The sequence below is a fragment of the Malus sylvestris genome, chromosome 15 (genome assembly GCF_916048215.2).
Source record: "Malus sylvestris chromosome 15, drMalSylv7.2, whole genome shotgun sequence".
Lineage (NCBI taxonomy): Eukaryota > Viridiplantae > Streptophyta > Magnoliopsida > Rosales > Rosaceae > Malus > Malus sylvestris.
The window spans coordinates 8689817-8714302 of NC_062274.1; the positions used below are offsets into that span (position 1 = coordinate 8689817).

Sequence of the window (24486 nt, forward strand, 5' to 3'; positions counted from 1 at the left end):
CATCTCCCCTTCCACCTCCGCCACCGCCGGAATTTTCGTTCCCGGAAAAAGATCGTAAATTTAAGATGAGGATGATGGTGGAGGCGGCTGCAAGAGCTTTGGAGGGGAGCACCGTGGGCTTGGGGTTGAGGTAGGCGGAGGAGGGCGCCGCTGCAAACATTATGTTGGGGGTCTGTGTGGGTAAGACCAGGAGAGAAAACGTGCATTTAGAGAGAGAGGGAGGGAGGAGAGGGAAACAACGTCGTCTAGATTAGATATGAGACTCCATTAACAAGCTTATTTGTTGCAAGTATGCAGATGAGAGAGAAAGTAGAGAGAGGGAGAGATGAGACTGAAGCAGGAAGTGAGTCAGCTGATTTTATGTTTGTAGAGGACTGGTTTATTAGGTTTTTGTGTTTGTGGGGATTTTCTGGAAAAGCTCAAGGAGGTTTTCTGCAGATTTTGCAGTGTTGATTTTGTAGATTTTGCAGATTTTACGGTGGAGCTGAAAAAATGAAAAAGAACCGATATAGTTTTTTGTGTCGTTTCCCACAGACGGCGCCAAATGTTGATGCACAAAACCAGAGGAGACTTTGGTACAACATAAAGTGTTAAGTTTGTGACCTTCGCTAGATTGCTCCGGTCACATGTGTGGATAAGTATGTAAATGGATAGAGACAGGGAAGCAAACACAAGATGTATGTGGTTCGCTCAGATTGGCTATGTCCATGGAGTAGAGGAGTTCTCATTAATTGTAAAGGGTTTACACAAGTACATAGGTTCAAGATCTCCTTTAGTGAGTACAAGTGAATGATTTAGTACAAATGACATTAGGCAATATTGTGGGGAATGATCTCCTTTTATAGAAGAGTTTCTAGCTTTGTTCTGACATTGACACGTGTCGTGTTGTGATTGGCTTCTGATGTTGACACATGTCGTGCTGTGATTGGCTTCTGATGTCGACACGTGTCGCACTGTGATTGGCCTCCTGGTTGGAAGGAAACTCTTCTGGGTCCTTGACGGTATAACGTTGACCGGTGCTCGGTAGTTTCGAGATTGGTCAAGTATGGTACAAACAAAACTCATTATTTTTCTTCCTCCACCGATATGGGATAGCCAACAGAAACTCCCATATCTCAACTACGGCAACAAACAAGTGAAACACAATGTTAGAAACTTCAGCAACTATTACTTAAGAGGTCACAAGTCCAACCACTTGAGTACCAGACCATCGGTCAAACAAACTCCACAAAAACCTTCTCAAAACTTTAGGGCCAACAACATGCCATTCCCATCTTATCCATGTGGGCATCAACATGCCCAACAAGTATTTTTCTTTTCTTTTTTACTTTATTTCCAAATTTATGCGGTTTGGTACGGGCACAACTGGTGCAGGACATATTTGGAGAGTATGATTCTCTTCCCTTTTTTTCCCTCATATTCCCTCCTCTCCTATTTGAACGGTCACGGTTACGCCACGTCAACATTTTATATTAATTTATATAGAAAGAGAAAGACAAAATAGAGAATATGAGATGAGGAGATGAAAAAGGATGAAAAGAAGAAGGGAGAGAATTTGATTAAGAATCGGTTGAGTTACGAAGCTTTGAAAATTGCCTAAAGAGTTTTTAACGGAATGACTAAAATCATGGATGATGGACAATCTCAGGGACCATTTCTATTAATTTTCAATTTCAAAGACCATTTCTATTAATTATGCAAATCTTAGAGACCATTTTGACTATTTAGCCAAATAAAAAAATACCGAAGGAATAACATTAGAACCCCAAATTGTAAAGGAGGTGGATTGTCTGCCCTCCCATTTCCATACTCTTCCCATCCCCTCCTGTTTTGTGTGGTCACGGTTAAGCCACGTCAACATTTTATACTCCTATTACTTTTTGTTTTATTATTTTTATAAAAAAAATCAATATAAAATGTTAACGTGGCTTAACCGTGACCACACAAACAGAAAGGGATGGGAAGAGTATGGAAATGGGAGGGCAGACAAACCACTCCAATTGTAAAACCTAATTCCTTCTGTTCTCACTCATGCCTGCTATCTTCAGCTTCCCTTTCTTAACTCTCTCACCCTGACTCCGACAACCAACCACATGGTGGTTGCGAACAACGCGACCACCACCTCTCCTTCGTCTCCCTACCTTGGCCACCCTCTCACCCCCTGCTGCTCATTTTATAAATCTCTCCTCTCTCTGACATAACAAGACCCAAATTGGGGAAAGAGAAATTGGGTTTTTTTATCGAGTTCTTCAGTCGCAACAAGGTATCTATTTCTTTCCCTATATTTCTTTAATTTTTTTTGGATTTTCTTCTTCAATCAGTTCTTTGGTTGCCAAGCTTAGACATCCAGTTATCAATTTTCTCTTTCTTTTGAAGATCAATGATGAAAAATGGGGTGAATTTGTAGAAAGAATAAAACGAACCAATTTATTGTGATTGTGTATTTATTTTGTGGAAGAGCGATGTGGTAGATCAATTTGTAGGAGTCAGTTTAGTATGCGAGACGTTCTTCAGTTTTACCCAGGTCCATAGAATGTGAAACTATAGTTTTAATTTGTCACTATTTCTTTACCTTCCTTTTTTTGGTCACGGCTAGTGGCGACCAATAGAAGCAATGAGCAAATGGACATGGGAACTATAGAACTTTTTGAATGAATGTTAAGAAATTTGGTGTACACCTTCATACATACACTCAACCCTTTGTAATTCTGATGTGCTTTTTTTTTTTTTTTAAATACAGACTAATTATGGGTTTACACTAGTTAATTTATCCGTCTATTATCATATCAAATCCTTGTCACCAAATACCATAGACCAAATGTGAGGTATGCAAGTTGAGTAAGGTAGTGTGCTCATCCATTTGCACTTTAAGTTCGAATTTCCCTTTCTGTAGTTTAGAATATGATCTTGTGAAAAAATATCAAAGACAAAGGCACCATCTATTGATATATAATGATGTATAAGTTTGGTGTTTAATTGGGTCAGCCTTAAAAGGCGCTAGATTAATACTAGAAAATCCTATGGTTCAACAATTGAATTGATACTAAATCATTTTGTTGACTTGGAATTATAACAAGTAAACATTTTTGGCTTCCCAGTTTGGTGGTGCTCTTGTTATGATGAATGTTGTTGCAGAAATGTGTTATGCCAGTACTCTAATAAGTAGGTTAATTATTAGGGAATAAGGAAGCTGTGATTTGATACATGGAAAATCTTTTGTTGGGGGGATAGGAAGCTAAAACTAGTAAATTGATTTTACGTCTATAATTTGATAAGTCAGCTTTTAAAATTTCTATATTATGCTCCCATCTAATTATGCTTTGATGCAGATTTACTTTTGTATATACATATATGAAATTCTTATACTTTCATGATTTTTAGGATTGAAGGTGCCTAAGCTCTGATGCAGATTTACCTTTCAAGTTGCTTGTGAGTCTGAATTTAATTCAATTTATATATAGTAATTTCAAACACTCACTTGCATATATTTGTGTTCAATAATACGTATTATTTGTAGTGGACCTATTCCATAGAAAGATGATTGAATACATTGAAAAGAAGATGGCGAAGTTGTACTCTCAGTTTAGGCACCGGTTACATTGGCACTACTGGTCATGTGTGAAACACCTGTGAGAGGATGAGCTAAACTTCCAAATGATCTAATGTGGAATGGGAGACCAAAGAGTCATTGGGACTGGTTATGCGATAATGTTTACACTACTACACTTTTTTTGGTATGTATTCTATATAATATTTCCTAGTATAAGTCCAAGTTAGATACCAACATTCTCTTATATAGTTGAACAACAATTTTTTATTAAGAGAGAATTTTGTGATAAAGCTCTAATAATCTATATAATGTTACCGTATGGTAATATAAAGGTGCTTTACATGTATTTTGTTAACATTAGGCATAACCATATGCATATATTGGTTGCATTCGTTATGCTTTCTCATCGCTTTTAATTATGCATTTCAAATTGGTAAAATTTGAGTGAGTACTAGAGCTGAAAGCATTTTATAGTGTTTATGAAAATTTGAATGAATATGTACAACTGAAATATGTGACATTATATATTACTAGTATGGGATTTTGGAACTTTCCAAATTGTACACATTTTTAGTTAACTAAATCTTCTTTTGTATGGCATATACCACAGTTAATGTAAGAGCTTTCAAAGCAAAATGCTGATAATTGGAAGAAACAAAAGTATCACCACAAGGGAAGGGCAAGGCTATTCATCCAACATGCTAGGAAGGCTCCTGAGGTAATGAAATTAAATTTCTTATAATACTCATTATGCAGTTTATGTATTCTAATATATGTTTCTGCATTATTGAACATGATCTCCATTATATGTCATTGACAATTGGGGGCTCTCCACAAAGACAAGAACGGCCAATGGATCAATGATGTTGCTCGAGACAAATATTTAAGTTATTCACTTCACGGGCATATCATTTTTGTCATTTCAAGGAAGTTGGAGATTAACTTGCAACTCCCTTGAAATGACTAGCTAGAACTTTTGGAAGAAAAAAGACAAAAAAAAAAAAAAACTTGATATAACTAGCTAGAAGCTAAAAGGTTTAGAGTCGGCCTTTATGAAATAAATTACAATTGTGTTCTTAATTAGTTTATGTTTTTCTTCATTTTGTTTGTCCCACCAGTAAATGCTTATGCTATTGACGCTTCTTGTTACTTTTTGAGAAAAACTTTTAGTGCCTAGTTCAATTTAACCCACGTTCAAACAGAAACTACAAAATAATATGTGAAGACAGGTTATACGTACCTGGTGATTTTCTTTTTACATCCGTTAAGGATCACATACAAATGGTTAAGTTGTGTTTTCTTAAGCATATTGTAGCTGATCTGGTCGAAACATATAAAACTGATATATTTCTATTTTATTAAGGATAACATCAAGAAAAAGAAAGAGGAAGTTAGGGAGTAGCTTCCAAGAAGCACCTAGGGTACTCCATTAGATTTCATGCAAGTGTCTTTATATGATGAGTTTGGAATCATGGCTGAGCTTGAAGCATGCACATGGTAGACCTCTTTGGTTAGCACCTCAATGTGTCTTAGCATTTTTTTTTTTTGGTTAATACCTCAAGCTGTTTATGTATAGACGTTGGTGCCCTTCATGATAATTTGCTATTATTGAGATAGGTCACCATGAATTAGATTGATTTTGGGATGTTTATGTTATTTTGGGGGTGTACGCTTGGTTAATGTATTCGACTGAAGTATGTGTTTTAATTGTTGACTAATGAAAGTGCGGAGTATTACCTTATGTTATGAATTACAATTCTAGATTACGAAGCGGGAACAAGTAATTAATTTGTCACATATTATTCTTAAATAGGTATTTGATTTTAACATATGCGAGACATAAGTTGCGCCACGTATCAATAGAATATGTGACGATTTCAGCATGATTTAGACCATCTCCAATGGTGGGCTAAATACTAAATTCCCCCCCCCCCAAACCCAATCCAACCCAAGGGGAAACTTTGGGCTAAAAGCTAAATGGGAAACTGAGGCCAGATTCCGCCCAAAATTTAGCCCAAAAGTTGGTGTGGGCCCCACCGAAGGGATTGCATTTCAGCATTTGGGCGCCAAACGCAACCCACTGAATCGCCCAACGCGCCTAACACGCGAGGCTTCCGACCGCTAGGGACCCACCCACGTGGGCCTGTCGGCCACATTCTGCATGAGCCCAACGACTTCTTCCATCCAACGATTGTGATCATCAGGTCGTTGGTTAATCCAACGACCTAGATTCAAATTTTTTTTTGTTTTTATATTTATATATTATTGAATCCAATGGCTGAAATCGAATATAATCAAATCTAATTGTAAAAAAAAGATCTAACGGCCCAAATTTAAATCAAACGCTAAAATAATTAAAAAAATTATTTAACTCAAAATTCGCCCAAAAACTCTATAAATACCTATGTATTTGTTCAAACATTCATACAAAACTCAATTTTCTCCTACAATTCTTCCAATTTATCTTTCTACCATTTCTTTCCATTTCCAAATTGTTCAACATGGCAAGAGAGCATATTAGAGGTCGTAAAATTTAGTGATTTTTCAATATTTATCGGAATTTAAATTTTTTTAGATTAAAATGTTCATAAAATTAATTTACGATAGTCTACATATTTATTTATTTTTTTTAAATTTAATTTAAGAAAAAAAAAATCACCTAAGTTCATTCTTTAATAATCCCGGACTAAAATTTTAGGCCAGAACGGTTGGAGCAGAAAAACTACTTCTGGGCTAAAAGCTAAATCTTCCGGGCTAAAATATTTGACTTTTAGCCCAACCATTGGAGATGGTCTTAGTGTAAATTATATCAATCTGGGATCATATTGGGTGGCGATAAAATCATCACTTATAAGTCTGATATGTGACGAAAAGCATTGGTCATTGACTTTTTTATTTTGTGACACTTATTTCATCACTTATAAATCTTAATATGTGATGAAAATAACATCACATAATAGGAAAATATGTGGTGAATCTAATATTTGTCATGTAAATTATCAGTGACGTTGTGTAGGTGACAATAATTGTGACGTTAGGATTTCGTCACATATCGTCAAATGTGATGAATTTTTATATTTATGTGACGAATGTATGTTGCCACAAAAGCCCTATTTTTCTGTAGGCTGCAAGAAGATAATAAAAAATGAAATGCGAAGTTGCAGATCGCAAATTAAGGAGGCGAGTATATACGTACCTGTTTACCAATGAACCAGTATTTGCAGAAGAATTCACTAGGTCTAGTCTCTCTTTTATTTTCCTCCTTCATGATAAGGATGGCGGTGGAGCACTTTATGGACGATGTTTGGTTCGGTGGTTTGTGCTAGTTTTCTTCAGCTCTAGGTAGTAGGTATTCAATTTGGTGAGAGTTTCGAGCAGTTTGAAATGTGCACTTCTTCTGGTCAGAAGAAACAAATAAAGTTCATATAATCATTAACGAACGACGCAAGTATGATTAAAATGTCATTGCTCAAATCCGACAGGCAGCCGACTCGACTTTGGATCTCATTATTGAGCACAGAGTTAAAGTGACTTAAAAGTTAGAAAATTAGCCAAAATAATCATTTTTAAGACTAATTACCAAAATGATTAGTTTTTATGGTGTTGTAATTGTTATATTGTCAATATTTAATTTTGATCAACTCGCAGTTGAGCATTGATCTCCTCCTGATCAAATAATTTGGGCCGTTGGATGAAAATTCAACGGTTACAAACAGGAATGTCTCTTTAAAGTTATAATAATTATAGCCGTTGGATTTTCATCCAAAAACCCAAGTCCTTTGGTCAGATCCTCTCCTTGGGCTCAGGAGAGGATCCAAGTCCCATCATTCTAACCAATTTCTATAAAATTGCTATTTAAGCCCAAAACATGGGTTTAATTAACAACTTAATAAATTGAGACTATACCTTCACTGTGTAGGCTTATTTTAGGCCATTACTCGACCCAAGTCAAATTCCAATCCAAATCCGTCCCAATAAATACTCCAGGTCAAGCCAATCTTACATAAAATGTGCCCTAAAAGTGAAACTTGTGATAATCTAGGTACAATTGCATAGGGAATGCATCGGTGATTTTGGTATATACATGCAGTTGATAAAATGTGCAACAAGCTTCACCAGCAAAGATTATATTCCACAAGAAAGAAATATGAGAACACATCATGAATGGTCATAATTCGATTACACTACACAATCACTCTTCTTTGCCTTTAGACTTACAAATACATGAGCAACATACACAAATCCATGAACATCAAATTGATGCAACTGAATATATAGAAGCTGCAAAATAATTTATTTTGAAGCACACATTTTACATGAAATAGTCGTGGTTGATGCTTAGGGGACAGATTAATTAGAGCACGCTGTTTGTATGAGAGTGAGTATGAGGAGAGTAATAGTACAACAATAACAACAAAGCTTTATCCCACTAAGTGGAGTCGGTTATATAAATCTTAAGACGTCATCGTCTTCGATTTTGTGTCATATTAAAATAATGGATCAAGACATGTAAAATAATTTTGTATCAAATTCGACATTTATTTGTATATTCAAGTTCTGCAATAATTGTTCAGGTCAGCACTTACCACTGTAAAGGGTATTTTGGTCATTTCAAGATTTGTGTAGAAATAAATAAAATAAAATTAGGATTGGGTCTTAACAAAAACTGTTCAAGAGCCGCAAGATTACTGATTGTAACCTGTACTTACAGTAAAGACATGCTTTCCAGAAAAGAAAATTAAATAAATAAATAAATAATAATTTGTTATTCAATGATCAAAACTTTTTTTTTTGTTGTTGATATAAACGATATTTTATACCAATGTAAACCTGCCATATTGTATATCAAACTCATGGAAGTTGAATCTGGACCTTTCTACTTCGAGTAAAGATACATGCTCCCACTTGGATACAGTGAATATTTTGCTCACCATCTGATGGTGATACTCGGTACTTTCTCTATTATTATTGCATGAATTTAAATTTAGAAATTAATATAGTGGATAGATATAAATCTTAAAATTTAAATTTATGCAATGATAATAAACTAAGTGGTGAGCATTACTACTCCTTGAAAGTGGTGAGCAAACATGCACTCCTTTCTCCTTCCTTGATATATCATATAAAGAGATTTTTCAATGTGATCGTCATACAAGATGGTACATCATGTATTCCTATATAAATGGTGAGTTATATGTATTAAAAGGTTAATAATTTAAAAATTAAAATTTTTCATCACTTGCATAAAAACATGTGGTACACTATCAGTGTTCGCATCACAACTAAAAATTTATCTACCATATATGCTTGATTTGGGACCCACACCGTTGAAATTGCTTCAACACCGTAATCGATATGGCACTTGACTAAAACTTTAAGGACCCTCTCTCACCTCACTCCAAACCAAACCGATAAAGTGTCCCATTTTTCAATCATATTAGGATTATGCAAGAGGAGTCATCAACCAATCTTGACAAGCGAAAATTTCCAATTATATAAATTCGAAACACAATTGACATCATACACTTCCGAGTCCATACATAACCATTAATGTTTTTTTCAATTAATTTAAATTTAACTCTTATTTGTACAGTTTGAACGTGTAAACTCATTAGAACTTAAACGAGTAAAATGAAAGACTAGACGTCATTAAACACACGATGATCAATAAAATGTATCTCTTTTCTTCTTCAAAATTGACATATATGTTGTGCCTTGATCCGTTCGTTAGTGCGGAACCAAGATTCATATTACAACCTCACCAAATTACAATTGAATAGAATAAAATACAAGAAATAAGGATACCGAGAAATTTACGAGGTTCGGCAAAAATTCTGCCTACGTCCCCGGAGAAATATTGTTTTTCACTATGAGAATAACAGTACAAGTACACATAAGTTAAATCGACATAACCCAATCTCGAATCCTTTGTACACCCACTTATAGAATTTTCCCAAGAGTCTCACTCTACCCCAAGAGTTATTTCACCAGAGACCTTTCACTCTAGCTCTCTTGATTTCTCTCACCCGTGCCCATGGTTTCCCATGGGAGAGCCGAATGCTCTCCCCCTTTGGATGCTCTCTGATGCAAGCCTTTTCACTCGGCAAGCACACCTAATGCAAGCATTTCCTTGCATTAAAAAAGGCCAAGCCATCATCACATTTCTTGCATAATGCTGCTAAAGTTAAAAGGTAAACTCACTTTTGCTTTTACTTTGCAGCAATTGTCTATCACTTTCATGCAACCCACACCATGTGATATTTCCACCGAAAGCAAACACATGCACTTCATTGTTGCCAGCTTAAAATATGAGCCAATCACAACAATCTCCACCTTGGCGAATACACTGTGCAAAAAACCTTGCACCCATCACCAAAGCCCATTGGCCTTATGTACTAGCATGCACACCCTGAATCAACCTCGTTAGTCCTGTTCCGATTCAGTCACTGCCAATGCATGTGCAGCTGCTGCAAGCTAAAATCATCATTTAGCTTCAGACAGGATCTCGACACATCCTCGTCTCCTCCAGCAGGTTTTCCTCCTCTTCATTGTCTGCAACTTGGAAACTTGTCAGTGCACCCATTTCCAGCAACACCCGTCGAGCCAGACAAACATTCCTCACACTTCTCCTCCTTTAGGACCATCTCATCACCTGTGAATCCCATAACTCCACCTGCTGCAAAACCCCTGCAACACTTGAGACTATACATCACCAGGAGAAGTGTTGCTTCGAATACCTAGAGGGCATACTCGAAGTCTTCCACCACAAAATTACTGCAACCCGGACTTGCACCTGTAGCATTGTGGACCCTTGCCTCCGGAACCGGATCTGAACCTGCTGTCTCTCTCAGATCCTCTTTCCAATTTTCTTCCACGATTCCAACCTTGAATAGCTTAAGCAGTCTCTTGCCCACCATCATCCATGGTCTCCTTTGTGTATCATTCCACACCAAAAAAGCTTGCACCTGCTCCAAACTTACTGTATCTTTCCATGCAGTAAAGTTTCACAAGGTTCTTGTACGAATCTGGAAGTGAGGTAAGAAGAAAGAGGCCTTTGTCTTCTTCCTCAACATCAACTTTCGCAGTTGATCAAGCATCCCATGAACATGTCTTCTTCTTTAGGCTTCCATTACTCTCATTTGCCAAGAGTTAAACCGCCTCTTCCTTTAAACTACTCAACTGAAAATTCCATGGTGGATTACAAATCTGGACCTCCAACGAACCAAAGCCCCCAACGATGTTCTGATACCAATTGTTGTGCCTTGGCCAATTCGTTAATGCGAAACCGAGATTCAGATTACAACCTCACCAAAATCACAGTTGAACAGAATAAAATACAAGAAATAAAGACATTGAGAAATTTACGAGGTTCGGCAAAAATCCTACCTACGTCCCCGGAGAGATATTGTTTTTCACTTTGAGAATAACAGTACAAGTACATATGAGTTAAATCGAATGCTCTCCCCCTTTGGATGCTTTCTGATGCAAGCCTTCTCACTCGGCAAGCACACCTAATGCAAGCATTTCCTTGCATTAAATAAAGGCCAAGCCATCATCACATTTCTTGCATAATGCTACTAAAGTTAAAAGGCAAACTCACTTTTGTTTTTACTTTGCAGCAATTGTCTACCACTTTCATGCAGCTCACACCATGTGATATTTCCACCGAAAGCAAACACAGGCACTTCATTGTTGCCAGCTCAAAATATGAGCCAATCACAACAATATAATCATATATAAATATCAGCAGAAAAGTACGAGTCCAATGGTTCAGTTTAGACTTGTATAGTTGAAAATGTATCATTTTTCTTTCTGTAAACTTGAAATGTTGGTCTGTTTCTTCCATTGCATTGTCATGTCTCTTAATCTCACATCTCCAGTTTAAGGATTTTCATCTTGATCCTTCCTCTGGCTCATAGTTGTCTGCTGCTTTTCACTGGTAACTCCCCCCTCCCCCTCTTCTCTCTCTTTCTTTCTTTCTCTCTCTCTTAGCTTGACATGCAAAGTTTATATGCTTTCTTTGGTGTTGTTTGGTTATGTCTTGATCCTTTTGAACAAAACTGGGGATTATGTGACAGATTCAGTTTCTGAGCCTTCTAGATTCTGTGATTTGATTAGTTGTATTGCTCTTTAATCTCCGAACTTTAAAATCCTACCAACATTTCATAGTAGCAAGCAATGGGAGATCGGAACTTCATTCATTGAACCATTTCACGGGCTTCATATTTTTTTTCTGTTATTCTTCTCACTTCCGAAACTTGCCTCCTTATTAGAAATTTTGGCACGATTAATCCGCCGTTTCAAGGTGCTCAGATAAATTGGATTGATAATGGTGGGTTGTTTCTCTTATCTAACCAGTTCGAATTTTGGCTTCAAAAGATTCAAAATTAGTCCCCAAGATCGATTATTTCTGCTTTTTATTGTTCACATGGACAGTTCGAGGGTAGGTTGGACCGGGAATAGGGGTTCCCCGGTTTTAAATCCTGATAAATTTGTGTTTAATGCTAAGAGGGGTGTGTTCTTGCAAAGCGACGGAAGTGTGGTTTGGTCTGCAGATACTGGTGGTGTAACACCCGCCCCCATTTATAAAATTATATGTGTGTAATGTTCCTTAAATATTCTGAATCTATCAATTTTACCCTTTTTGGACTACCCTATCAGGATCTAAACATTGGATCCCTTCTTTCTTTTCAAGCTGCCACGTGGCAGTTCCCTAACAATTTCCCTTTCTTCTCTATCTGTCCCCCCCCCCCCCGTGAATCCCTTCTTCTTTCTTCTTCTTTTCTGTTTCTTGTCTTTCCTGTCTCTATCCCTCTCGGCTCTCTCTCATCTCTCACTTTTTTCTCTCTCTCTGCACCGCAGCAGCACGCACGCACGCACCCATATCCCCGCACGAGGAAGCACCATCTCGTTCTTCTCTCCCTCTGTCCCGTGCTGCAACCCCAGGAAACCGGAAAGGAACTCCGGCGAAACCTTTATATTTCCCGGTTGGGTAAGCTCCAAACCTTCACTTTTTCGTTCTAAAATCTGGTGAATGAGTTTTAATGGAGGTTATTTTGTGATTTTTGAGGTTTTTAGGACGAATCGAAGCCAGGTGTAAGCACACCCAACTCTGGCGATCCCGAGGGTGTCGGGGCTTTTTCCGGCCATCTCCGACCGTTCCACGACGAAAGGAAGGTATAAAAACACTCTCTTCATCTTGCTCTTCGTTTTGGTACCTAGATCGGGGTCTAAGGTTATGTATGGTGGTCGGCCGGAGCTGTTGAAGCTCCGGTGGTTCTTCCCGTCGACGCCAGGCTTTCTAGGCCAGTTTCAAGGACAAGCGGGCCTTAGGCCTGTGTGGTGAGGCTAGCCAAGCCCAAACCCATTTCCTTTTTATATGTTTTTATTTAATTATTTGTTAAGACCAAGGCCCTCGGGCCGTTTATATTTAGGGCCGAAGCCCATTAGCCAAACCCAAAACCTTTTCAGGTTTTATTTATTTTCTGCTATAGGAAAAGGCCTTGGGCCAATCTGAGTTGGGTTTTCAACCCAAACCCTTAAGGCCTTTCGGCCCAACCCAAATTCAAAGCCCAGTTGACTTTGACCTCTGACTAGTTGACTGTTGACTGTTGACTCGGTCAACGGTCAACGTTGACTTTTTAGTTGACTTTTCGGGGTTTCGTTCAGGACCTCTCCTAGGCTAATTTCGACGTCCTGGACCCGTTTTTGAAGTCCGTTTTCCCAAATTCAATCGTTTGAATAGAGTTTGACCAAAGGTACTCCTTTATGTGAATAGGTGCAATTATTAACGGTGATTCCGTGATACCTTTTTGGTATAGCTTTGCACCATCGGTGTACGGTGAGTGGACCCCTTCAAAAGCATGTTTTAACAATAGAAATGCATACATGAAAAGCATGATTTAATACTTATGTTTTATGAAATACTTTATGATATAATATGCTTACTGAGGCTAGATTGAATTATTACTATTTTTCCTATAACCCATGTTCTTATAGAATATCCGATGGATGACGATATGATATTTAGAACATGTTTAGAACACCTCTTTGTAGTATAGATGATGGATGACTTTATACTACGAAGTTGTTTTTCAATATATATGTGTTCAATGGTTTTGTACTTACCTAGTGGTCATTTCCGCTACGGGACGTAGAGATAGATTCTGGTCCGTCCCAGGCGACAGTTTGGTGTTGGCATAGGGCCTGGAGTGTGTTTCCTCTGGCTATTTAGCACAGGGACGGGGAGCCGGCATGGGGCCTGTAGTGTATTTTCCTCTGACTGTCTGCTCAGAGACGGGGAGCCGGCATGGGGCCTGCAGGTTATCGGACAATTCACTAGAGTGTTTATTACTTATACAAGTTATGAATTTGAGATATTGCACGGCATGCTAGGTTTCGGAAAACCTATTTCGATCATGATATATATGTTTTCATAAACCTGGGGGTTTGTATGTTGATAACTGTTTTATTATATTTATATCAAATTGGTCCACTCATGTTTGTTTTGCGCCCCCTTCAGGACCTACGAACGAGGATTACGATATAAGCTACGAGGCATTTCCCTACCAGTGATCCAGTGTTATATTTCTTCTGCTTCGATATCTATTGTAATATAGCACATCTCTATCTTAAATTCTGTTTGTACTCTGTAATAGACGTATGCTCTGACATTATGCGTTGATCCAAATGTTATTAATTAGAAGTTGAATTTGTAGTATTATTGTGGCTAGTCTTGCTGCCTGTTTTAGCTTATTTTTTAGCTTTTACTTAAATTAATGGCTTTCGTCACCCTTTGGGTGTCGGCCAGCACGTGATCATCCCGATGTCACGAGGACATCGGGATCGGGGCGTGTCAGGTGGCAAAAGAGGATTTGCAATAGAGTTGCAGGACTCTGGAAATTTGGATTTGCATGGTGATGACGGTGGAGTAGTTTGGCAGAGTTTTAGCCATCCAACTGATACCCTATTATGGAACCAGGAATTTTCAGAAGGAATGAAGCTGGTAAGCAATCCTAGCTCCAACAACTTGAGTTATATTCTCCAAATCAAGTATGGCGACTTAGTTCTTTCATCAGGTTACCAAACACCACAGCCGTATTGGTCTATGGCGAAAGAAATCCGTAAAACAATCAACAAAGACAGTGGTGTAGTCACTTCAACAACTATTAGTAAAAATTCATGGAAGTTCTTTGATCGATCCAAAGCGTTGCTATGGAAATTTATTTTCTCGAGCAATATTGATGCAAATGCCACATGGATTGCAGTTTTAGGAAGTGATGGATTTATCTCTTTCTACAGTCTTCAGAATAGAGGGTCAAGTGGTCCTTCAGGAACAAAAATACCAAGCGATTCGTGCAGCACACCAGAACCTTGTGATTCTTACTTGGAATGTTTTAGTAACAAGTACCAGTGCCCTTCACGTCTCAGCTAGCGTTCTAAATTGCAAGGCAGGGGTTGTCTCCTCATGTGATCCTTCAAGGGGTTTTACAGAGCTTGTAAATGCTAGGGACGGGCTCTATTATTTTGCGTTGGGATATATTCCACCTTTTTCGAAGACTGATTTGAACGGTTGCCAAACGTCTTGCCTAGGCAACTGTTCGTGTGTTGCTCTGTTCCTCCAAACCAGTACAAGAAATTGTTCTGTTTGACAAATTAGGTAGCTTTCAAAATTCTGACAAAGGCTCTGGCTTTGTTTCTTATATTAAAGTCTCGAGGGATGGAAGCAGTGGTACTGGGGGAGCAGAAGCAGCCAGAAACGCTTCCCTTATGTTATGATCATAGCCATCTCAACAGTACTTGCAATTATTTGTGGCTTACTTTATGTGGGATGCCGATACTGCTGGAAGAAGAGAAAATCGCCAGAATCCCCTACGGAGCCATCACAAGAAGGAAATTTCTTTGAAAATTTGACCGGGAAGCCCGTCCGTTCAGTTACAAGGATCTTCAAACTGCAACTAATAACTTCTCAGTAAAGCTAGGGCAAAGAGGTTTTGCTTCGGTTTACCAAGGGATTCTCCCAGATGGGACTCGACTTGCTGTGAAGAAGTTGGAAGGCATTGGTCAGGGACAGAAAGAGTTTCAAGCCGAAGTTACCATCATTGGCAGCATCCATCATCTGCACTTGGTTTGGCTCAGGGGCTTCTGCGCAAATGGCTCCCTTGATAAATGGATTTTCATGAAATACAACAAAGAATCCCTGTTGGATTGGGAGGACAAGGTTCAATATAGCAATGTGTACAGCTAAAGGACTAGCTTATCTCCATGAAGATTGCGAAAGATCGTTCACTGTGACATAAAACCTGAAAATGTTCTCCTCGACGAAAATTACCTAGCTGTCGTCGACTTTGGTTTGGCAAAGCTAATGACTAGGGGGCAGAGCCATGTTTTCACAACGCTAAGAGGAACCCGGGGTTACCTTGCACCAGAGTGAATCACCAACTCCCCCATATCAGAGGAGTGATGTGTATAACTATGGAATGTTGTTGCCAGAGATCATTGGTGGGAGAAAGAACTACGACAGGACAGAAACTTCTGAAAAGTCTATTGAATTTTGATGTGTATTTGATACTTCTAACAATTACAAGATGAAACTTATATATAGGGAAAAGAAATAGGACATAAGCCTAACTTGCCTAACTTGCCTAACACTTGCCTAATTTTCTAACTTGCCTAACTTGCCTAATTTACACAAAGAATGTTGACTAGCCTAACTTCACTAGTCATCCAACATGTTTATTTCATGCATTTTAACACTCCCCCTCAAGTTGGAGTGTGGATGTCAATGACACCCAACTTGCTAAGTAAGACCTCAAATTGCGTCGAGCTTAGTGGTTTGGTGAACAAATCTGCAGGTTGATTCGAGGTTCGTATGTAAGCTATTTGCACCATTCCCATCTGAATCTTCTCACGTACTAAGTGACAGTCGATCTCTATATGCTTCGTTCGTTCATGAAACACTGGGTTCGAAGCAATGTGCATGGCAGCTTGATTATCACAAAACAATGTGACTGGTTGTGCATGATTCACTCGTAAGTCCTTCAAAAGGTTCTTTAGCCATATAACTTCACAACAGGTGATAGCCATAGAGCGATATTCTACCTCTGCACTAGAACGAGATATTGTGCTTTGCTTCTTCGTTTTCCAAGATATCGGTGCTTGCCCAAGGAAGATACAATAACCGGTTATTGACCTTCTAGTGTCTTTACACCGAGCCCAATCAGCATCACAAAAAGCTTGTAACTGTAGTGAACCTGTAGAAGGCAAAAGAATTCCCTGGCCAGGAGATTGTTTGATGTATCTGAGAACCTTATGCACTGCATCAAGGTGTGGTTGTCGCGGCTTGTCCATGAATTGGCTTAACATATTAACCACGTAAGTCAGGTCAGGCCTCGTGATGGTTAAGTAAATTAGCCTCCCTACGAGTCTCCTGTATGAAGAAGGATCATGTAGGAGCGTCCCTTCAGTTTGTGTAAGGGACAAGTTTGGTTCCATCGGCAATCGTGAGGGCTTCGCACCAAGGAACCCAGCATCTTCTAGTATCTCCAACGCATATTTGCGTTGGCACAAGGCAATCCCTTGTTTAGATCTTGCAACTTCTATCCCCAAAAAATATTTGATTTTTCCCAAATCCTTTAGCTTAAAATGTTGGGAAAGGAAGAGTTTAGTTTCTTCAATTTCTCTCAAATTGTTACCTGCAAGTATCACGTCGTCAACATACACAAGTAATGCCATGAAACTGCCTTGACGGTTTCGGACGAACAAGGAGTAATCTGACCATGATTGATGAAAACCAGCAGTCTTGAGAGCACTAGACAGCTTGATAAACCACTGTCTTGAGGCCTGTTTTAAACCATAAATGGATTTGTGTAATTTGCATACTCGTGTCTCCCCCTTTCGTCCGAACCCAGGAGGTAGGGACATATAAACCTCCTCGTATAAGTCACCATGCAAAAATGCGTTGTTTACATCAAGTTGGTGAAGATGCCAACCACGGATGGAGGCAATACTGAGGAAGACACGGACAGTGGTGAGCTTGGCAACTGGAGCAAATGTTTCCCGATAATCAAGCCCTTCAATTTGACTATAGCCTTTAGTAACGAGACGGGCTTTGTAGCGTTCAACACTGCCGTCAGGTTTAAGCTTCACCTTATAGATCCATTTGCAGCCTATGGGATGTTTGTGAGGTGGTAAGGGCACAAGAGTCCAAGTGCGATTGTCATGGAGGGCAGCAATCTTTTTTTGCATGGCGTCATGCCATTTTGGATCCTAAACAGCCTGCGAAAAACTGGTGGGTTCTTTGATAATGGTGAGGGTGGTGAGAAAGGTTTTGTGAATGGTGGAGACATGGTCATAGGATAAATAACGAGATAGGGAGTGAGATGTACCTGATGACTGAACCATGCTTGTGGAAGATGTGGGTGCAACACGGGATGGGAGGGCCACCTCAACATGAAAGTTCTGCAAAAATATGGAAGGTTTGGTTGGTCGAGTGCTACGACGGAGTGGAGGGGGTGGATCTGGTGATGGAGTGGTTGGAGGTGGGGAAGAGTGTAGGGTAGGTGAAAGTGTGGATAAGGTATCTGGTGGTGGAGTTGTAGAGGGTAAAGGAGATGATGGTGGTGTGATGTCGGCAAGTGTGGGAGATGCGGTGTTTATGTCTGCTGGTGCAAGGCTTGAATGCGACTCTATGGGAGAGGTCGAGTCAAACAGGATAGGTGTAGTGTTTGATGGTGACGGGCAACGGAAGTGTTACAATTTTGGAATGGAAAATGATCTTCAAAAAATACGACATCCCTAGAAACAAAAGTCTTATTGTGTTTTATATCAAACAATTTATAACCCTTTTGACCATAAGGATACCCAAGAAAAATGCATTGGATTGCACGAGGGTCGAATTTAGAGGGCATTTGGGCATGTGTAGAAGCAAAACACAAGCTACCGAAAACCTTCAAATGAGAATAGTTAGGTGCTTTGTGAAACAGTTTTTCGTAAGGTGTTTTACCTTGGAGAAGTGGAGTGGGTGTTCTATTGATGAGGTAGGCTGAGGTTAGGATTGCATCTCCCCAAAAACGTTTTGGCAAACAAGCTTGAAAGAGCAAAGCCCGAGCAACATTGAGCAAGTGCCGGTGTTTACGTTCAGCAACACCATTTTGTTGTGGTGTGTTGACGCAACTAGATTGATGTATGATGCCTTTGAGAGCATAAAATTGCTCAAGTTTAAACTCAGGGCCATTGTCACTTCGTATGATTTGAACTCTGGTATTGAATTGAGTCTCAATCATTTGAATGAATTTGACTAAAATGTCTTTTGTGTCAGATTTATGTTTCATCAAATGAACCCAAGTGCTTCTAGTGTAGTCATCTACGATGGTAAGGAAATACTTGGCACCTGAAATAGAAGCAACTTGATAACCACCCCAAATATCAATATGCAATAATTCAAAACATGATTTGGTAGAAATAGAGCTCAAAGGAAAGGGTGATCGTGTTTGTTTGGCCAATGGGCAAATTGAACATTTTTCCAAATCACAAGCTTTATTGTTAAAGAAAGGTAATAACGAAGTGGCTTTATGAGATGGGTGTCCTAGGCGTTGGTGCCAAAGCTTTGGTGCGATGGTTTGAATATTGTTGCATGTTCCTTTCCTTGATGAGTCGAGGTAGTAGAGTCCCTCCCTTTCAGTTCCCATCCCAATCATCTTCCCCGAGCGAAGGTCCTGAATGACACAAAATTGGGTGAAGAAAATTGTGACAGATAAGGAATCATAGGCTAGTTTACTGATGGATATTAAATTTAATTTAAAGAACGGCACACATAGGACATTGTCAAAGATAAGATTATGAGAGAAAACAACTTGTCCAATTTGAGTGACTTTGGCAACAGAACCATTTGGCAGTTCAACTGTATGATTTTCAACTGCTCGTGAGTGTGTAAAGAGACTAGGGCTGCAAACTATGTGATCTGTGGCACCACTGTCCAGGATCCAAATACTTTCAGTTCCTTTATAGGAAAAAGATAAGGCTTTACCTGAAAGTTCTTCATGACTAGAATGATTACCGACTTGATTGGCAAATGATGATTTGTTCTTGTTCAACATTTGAAGGATTTGCTTGCAATCCTGCTGAGAGAACGGGAAATTGGGCAACGTCTCTTGCTTGTTACTTTGTGAAACTTGATTCCCTTTTGAAGAAAAAGGACGACTGCTTTCTGTTTCTGTGGCTGCTTTCCGTTTTCGACAGAAATCGAAGGTGTGACCTTTCCATCCACAAAAAGTGCACTTGAGATGTGCAAGACAGTTTTTGGTGATGTGATTGGTTCTATTGCACTTTCCACATCGCATCTCTTTGTCTTCCGGTGTAGGTTCTTGCGACAAATTCTTCATTGCAAAGACAACAGCCTCTGGTTGTGTACTCTTCCCATTGGAAACCTCTGTCTGGCGTTCATGTCGAATGACCAACGCATATGCCTTGTTCACCGTAGGCAGTGGTTCGAGAAGAAGAGTATTGCTTCGAACCGTAGCATACGATTCGTTCAATCCCATAAGGAACTTCATGGTTTTCTGAGTTTCAACATATGAGTTCATCTCATTCTTTGTTCCACAACTGCATGCTGGAATGGAACACAAAGTATCACGTTCATCCCATAAACTTTTAAGTTTAGTGAAGTAAGAACTTACACTCATATTGCTTTGGACGCAATCATGGATCTCGTTCTCAACATGGAACAGCTGAATTATATTCACATGTGAGAACCTCTCCTGCATATCGGTCCACATTTGTCGAGCATCCTTGTAGTTGATGACACTCCCTGAAATCTCCTTTGACATGGAGCCTAGTAGCCATGTCTTGACCAAGTTGTTGCAGCGATTCCATTGCTGCAGCTCCTCAGAATTGTCCTCACTTGGTTTGTTAATTGTCCCATCAACAAAACCAAGTTTGTTCTTGACCGTTAAGGCCATACTCATGGATTGAACCCATGTGCTGTAGTTGTCTTCCACCAATGGTTGTGGTACAAGTATTGCACCAGGTTGGTCCGAGTGGTGGAGATAGAGTGGGTGGTTGGGATTTTCCCATTTTGAATGAGAAGCCATGCCTGGAATGGTTGACCTCGTGACTGCCTTAGAGCTTGTGTTTTGTGGTTTTCCCAGATCACAGCTCTGATACCATATTGAATTTTGATGTGTATTTGATACTTCTAACAATTACAAGATGAAACTTATATATAGGGAAAAGAAATAGGACATAAGCCTAACTTGCCTAACTTGCCTAACACTTGCCTAATTTCCTAACTTGCCTAACTTGCCTAATTTACACAAAGAATGTTGACTAGCCTAACTTCACTAGTCATCCAACATGTTTATTTCATGCATTTTAACAAAGTCAAACTTTCCATCCTATGCCTTCAAGGCGTTGGGAGAAGGAAAACTGAAGGACATCCTCGATACGAAGCTAGGGATAAATAAAGGCGACGAGAGGGTAGAGACAGCCATTATGGTTGCACTGTGGTGCATACAGGAAGATACGTCTTTGAGGCCATCAATGACTAAGGTTGTCCAGATGCTTGAAGGCCTCTTTCTTGTTCCTCGGCCTCCAACCTCCATTGCACGGGGATCTTAACTTTATACAGACGTCTTTAAATCGGACTGCAACAATTCTGCAGTGTGCCTTTCAGGGCCAACAAAAAATTTATTGAACATGAGAGACGTGTGACATATATATTCTGTGCATAAGTGATAAACTAATGCCTACTCCAGCGTATTTAGATACTGTGTTTTAGTTAGGCACTTGTACGATGTGTTTTTCCATGGTTGATATGCCACATAGACTGTCATTTCTTTATTTGTACCAGTATCTCCATATTCGACAAATCTAACTTAACATTGATGCTTAGCGATCACCTCGGAAATAATTGCACACACAATTTGTATGAAAGTGCGTATGATGATAAAAATAGCGTTAAGGACAGAAATAGTTGTCCTAGGTGTGTGGAAATATTTTTGTTTCAGATTTGCCTTCCATTTGTTCAACGACTTTTTGTAGTAGTTGTGGAGCTCCTATGAAAGAGTAGCAAAATGAAATCTTTCTTTGTCCAACACAACACCTTTGCCACGGTTGTAGTCAGAGAGTAGACACCTGATTGTTGTCACCAAGCATATTTTCAACAATTATACGGGTTTGATCTCCACCGAATGTCCCTAACAACTATCTAACCCACTAACGCTATCATTGTACTAAAAAAAAATTCATGTGATCAGATGTATACAACAACAACAACAACAACAAAGCCTTTTCCCACTAAGTGGGGTCGGCTATATGAATCCTAGAACGCCATTGCGCTCGGTTTTGTGTCATGTCCTCCGTTAGATCCAAGTACTCTAAGTCTTTTCTTAGAGTCTCTTCCAAAGTTTTCCTAGGTCTTCCTCTACCCCTTCGGCCCTGAACCTCTGTCCCGTAGTCACATCTTCGAACCGGAGCGTCAGTCGGCCTTCTTTGCACATGTCCAAATCACCGGAGCCGATTTTCTCTCATCTTTCCTACAATTTCGGCTACTCATACTTTACCTCGGATATCCTCATTCCCAATCTTATCCTTTCTCGTGTGCCCACACATCCCACGAAGCATCCTCATCTCCGCTACACCCATTTTGTGTACGTGTTGATGCTTCACCACCCAACATTATGTGCCATACAACATCGCTGGCCTTATTGCCGTCCTATAAAATTTTCTCTTGAGCTTCAGTGGCCTACGACGGTCACACAACACGCCGGATGCACTCTTTCCATCCAGCTCGTATTCTATGGTTGAGATCTCCATCTAATTCTCCGTTCTCTTGCAAGATAGATCCTAGGTAGCGAAAACGGTCGCTTTTTGTGATCTTCGCTAGATTGCTCCGGTCATTAGTGTGGATAAGTATATAAATGGATAGAGATAGGAAAGCAAACACAAGATGTACGTGGTTCACCCAGATTGGCTACGTCCACGGAATAGAAGAGTTCTCATTAATTGTGAAGGGTTTACACAAGTACATAGGTTCAAGCTCTCCTTTAGTGAGTACAAGTGAATGATTTAGTACAAATGACATTAGGAAATATTGTGGGAGAATGATCTCGTAATCACGAAACTTCTAAGTATCGGAGTGTGGTGTCGTCTTGACTTGCCTTATCTGTCTCATAGGTAGATGTGGCATCTTCTCTGGAAGTACTCTTCCTCCATCCAGGGGTGGTATCTTTAACTGGTGGAGATGCACAAGGTAATGTATCAATTTCACTTGAAGCTTACTTGTAGTTTCAGGCTTGGTCAAGCGCGATACAAACCATGTAGTAGGAGTCCCCCAAGTCGCCGAGCTAGGGGGTCTGCTGAAAGAGGTGACAGACAAGGTAAGCAATCAGAGCTCCGACTGATTGTTCACCTTCTCCCCATCTTGCAGCAGCATGAAGGATAAAGAGAAGAAAAATGAGAAGATATGATATGAGATACTTTTGCTTTTGAAGAAGTAACTTTCCACAGGCTTATTCTTGAACTGAGCTGGAGGGTTTTCTGGTTTCCTCCAGAGTATAAGGCCGACTGAAGAATTTGAGGGTCAAAACAAGTCCATCAAATCTAGAGTACGTTCCACCCTACTGATATGGGATACTTTTGTTTTTGACAAAGTAATGGATGTATCGGCACGTGTGCTGTTACGCTTGTCTCCACATGCTTCCTTGTATCCTTCGCACTTGCCCTATCTGTTCCTCAAGCAGATGCGGAATCTTCCCTGGAAACATAAGATGTTGAAGATGAGTACTCGAGAGCAATGCCAGGTAAGTAATCAGGTAAGGGGTTCCAGGCAGTCCGTTCCTAGCTGGAAGCTTGATTCCAAGTGCTGACTGATTGCTCTCTTTCTCCTTGTCTTGCAGGTAAAAACAAGGCCAAAAGAAAAGACAGGGAAAAAGCATGATATGGGATACTCTTGCTTTTAACCCTGATGATATGAGATATTCTTGCTCTAGTATAGCTTGTTTGCAGAGGTATTATCGGGGGGAAAGAAAGCTGAATATTTCGAAAGGCTTCGTTGGGAGTGCCCTCTCAGATATGATGAAGGGTTGAGCATTTTTGCAGGTCTGCCTGTCCGTTGGGGATGGAGGTCGACATATATAGGAGTCTCCCTAACAACAAGTAGTAATGCTATTCCTTTACCCTGCTTGGTCATAGCACGGTAGTGGGAGCTGCCAGTTTCACATGTTTTAACTCTGTCAGAGCACTTTGAAAAAGTGGTCTATGGTATCTGGCTCTCGAGATTCGGAGAACGATGCCTCTTCGATTTTTGAGAAAGCAATCATGCTGGGGGTCTGACTCTCGAGATTCGGAGAGCAGTGTCTCTTCAATTTTTGAGGAAGTAATCATGTTGGGAGTCTGGCTCTCGAGATTCGGAGGGCGGTGCCTCTTCGATTTTGGAGCAAGCAATCTTGTTAGGAGTGTTGTCTCGAATGTGAGTAAAGGTTGGGCATGTTTGCTAGTCTTCCTTGCCACGAAGCATAAAGGTTGACACACAGGGACTTTCCAATTATCCAGCAATGGTACTGTTCCTTTACCCTCTCTTCGATTTTGAGAAAGTAGTCATGTTGGGAGTCTGGCTCTCGAGATTCGGAGGACGGTGCCTCTTCGATTTTGGAGCAAGCAATCTTGTTGGGAGTGTTTTCTCGAATGTGAGTAAAGGTTGGGCATGTTTGCTAGTCTACCTTGCCACGAAGCACAGAGGTTGACACACAGGGACTTTCCAATTATCCAGCAGTGGTACTGTTCCTTTACCCTTGTGGGTAATAATATGGTAGCTAGACCTTCAAAATTTATGTGTCTAAACTTTGTTAGTGTTGTTTCTTTGCTATTCTTTTACCTTTCTTGGTCAGAGCGATGTAGTGGGAGCTGCAAGCTTCACGTGCTCAACTTTGGCAGAGAAC

At 39.8% G+C, this 24486-nt stretch overlaps 2 protein-coding genes and 2 long non-coding RNA genes across 6 annotated transcripts; 3 read left to right on the forward strand and 1 right to left on the reverse strand.

Annotated features, from left to right (window-relative positions):
* Positions 1 to 2054: 2054 nt before the first annotated feature.
* Positions 2055 to 4898, forward strand: LOC126603287 (uncharacterized). Of its 2 annotated transcripts, XR_007616230.1 has the most exons (5): positions 2055 to 2263; positions 3382 to 3429; positions 3518 to 3734; positions 4161 to 4268; positions 4390 to 4898. It is a non-coding gene; the product is annotated as an uncharacterized LOC126603287 (long non-coding RNA). The 2 variants fall into 2 exon arrangements; XR_007616229.1 differs by having other exon boundaries at positions 4161 to 4898.
* A 7461-nt stretch (positions 4899 to 12359) lies between these two features.
* Positions 12360 to 14270, forward strand: LOC126603288 (uncharacterized). The gene is made up of 4 exons (XR_007616231.1): positions 12360 to 12542; positions 12621 to 12727; positions 13329 to 13391; positions 14073 to 14270. It is a non-coding gene; the product is annotated as an uncharacterized LOC126603288 (long non-coding RNA).
* A 105-nt stretch (positions 14271 to 14375) lies between these two features.
* Positions 14376 to 15797, forward strand: LOC126602623 (G-type lectin S-receptor-like serine/threonine-protein kinase SD2-5). The gene is made up of 2 exons (XM_050269545.1): positions 14376 to 14956; positions 15485 to 15797. Exons 1-2 carry the CDS (start codon positions 14376 to 14378, stop codon positions 15795 to 15797), a joined length of 894 nt encoding a protein of 297 aa, XP_050125502.1.
* Positions 15798 to 18833: 3036 nt separating this feature from the next.
* Positions 18834 to 20718, reverse strand: LOC126603275 (uncharacterized). Of its 2 annotated transcripts, none has more exons than XM_050270083.1 (2): positions 19608 to 20718; positions 18834 to 19266 (listed from the first exon to the last, which is right to left on the reverse strand). In XM_050270083.1, the coding sequence occupies exons 1-2, from the start codon at positions 20638 to 20640 to the stop codon at positions 19229 to 19231; spliced, it is 1071 nt and encodes a 356-aa protein (XP_050126040.1). In that variant the 5' UTR covers positions 20641 to 20718; the 3' UTR covers positions 18834 to 19228. The 2 variants fall into 2 exon arrangements, with proteins under 2 accessions (XP_050126040.1, XP_050126039.1); XM_050270082.1 differs by having other exon boundaries at positions 19578 to 20718.
* Between the last annotated feature and the right edge of the window lie 3768 nt (positions 20719 to 24486).

What these genes read in the sequence shown, in the direction of transcription:
- LOC126603275 (XM_050270082.1), bottom strand. Translation starts at nt 20,640, where the DNA reads ATGGCTTCTCATTCAAAATGGGAAAATCCCAACCACCCACTCTATCTC. An exon ending in TAGTCATGAAGAACTTTCAG is followed by an intron (nt 19,267 to 19,577) that starts GTAAAGCCTTAT and finishes TGTGTCATTCAG; the next exon opens with GACCTTCGCTCGGGGAAGAT.
- LOC126602623 (XM_050269545.1), top strand. Translation starts at nt 14,376, where the DNA reads ATGTCACGAGGACATCGGGATCGGGGCGTGTCAGGTGGCAAAAGAGGA. An exon ending in TTGGAATGTTTTAGTAACAA is followed by an intron (nt 14,957 to 15,484) that starts GTACCAGTGCCC and finishes CCGTCCGTTCAG; the next exon opens with TTACAAGGATCTTCAAACTG.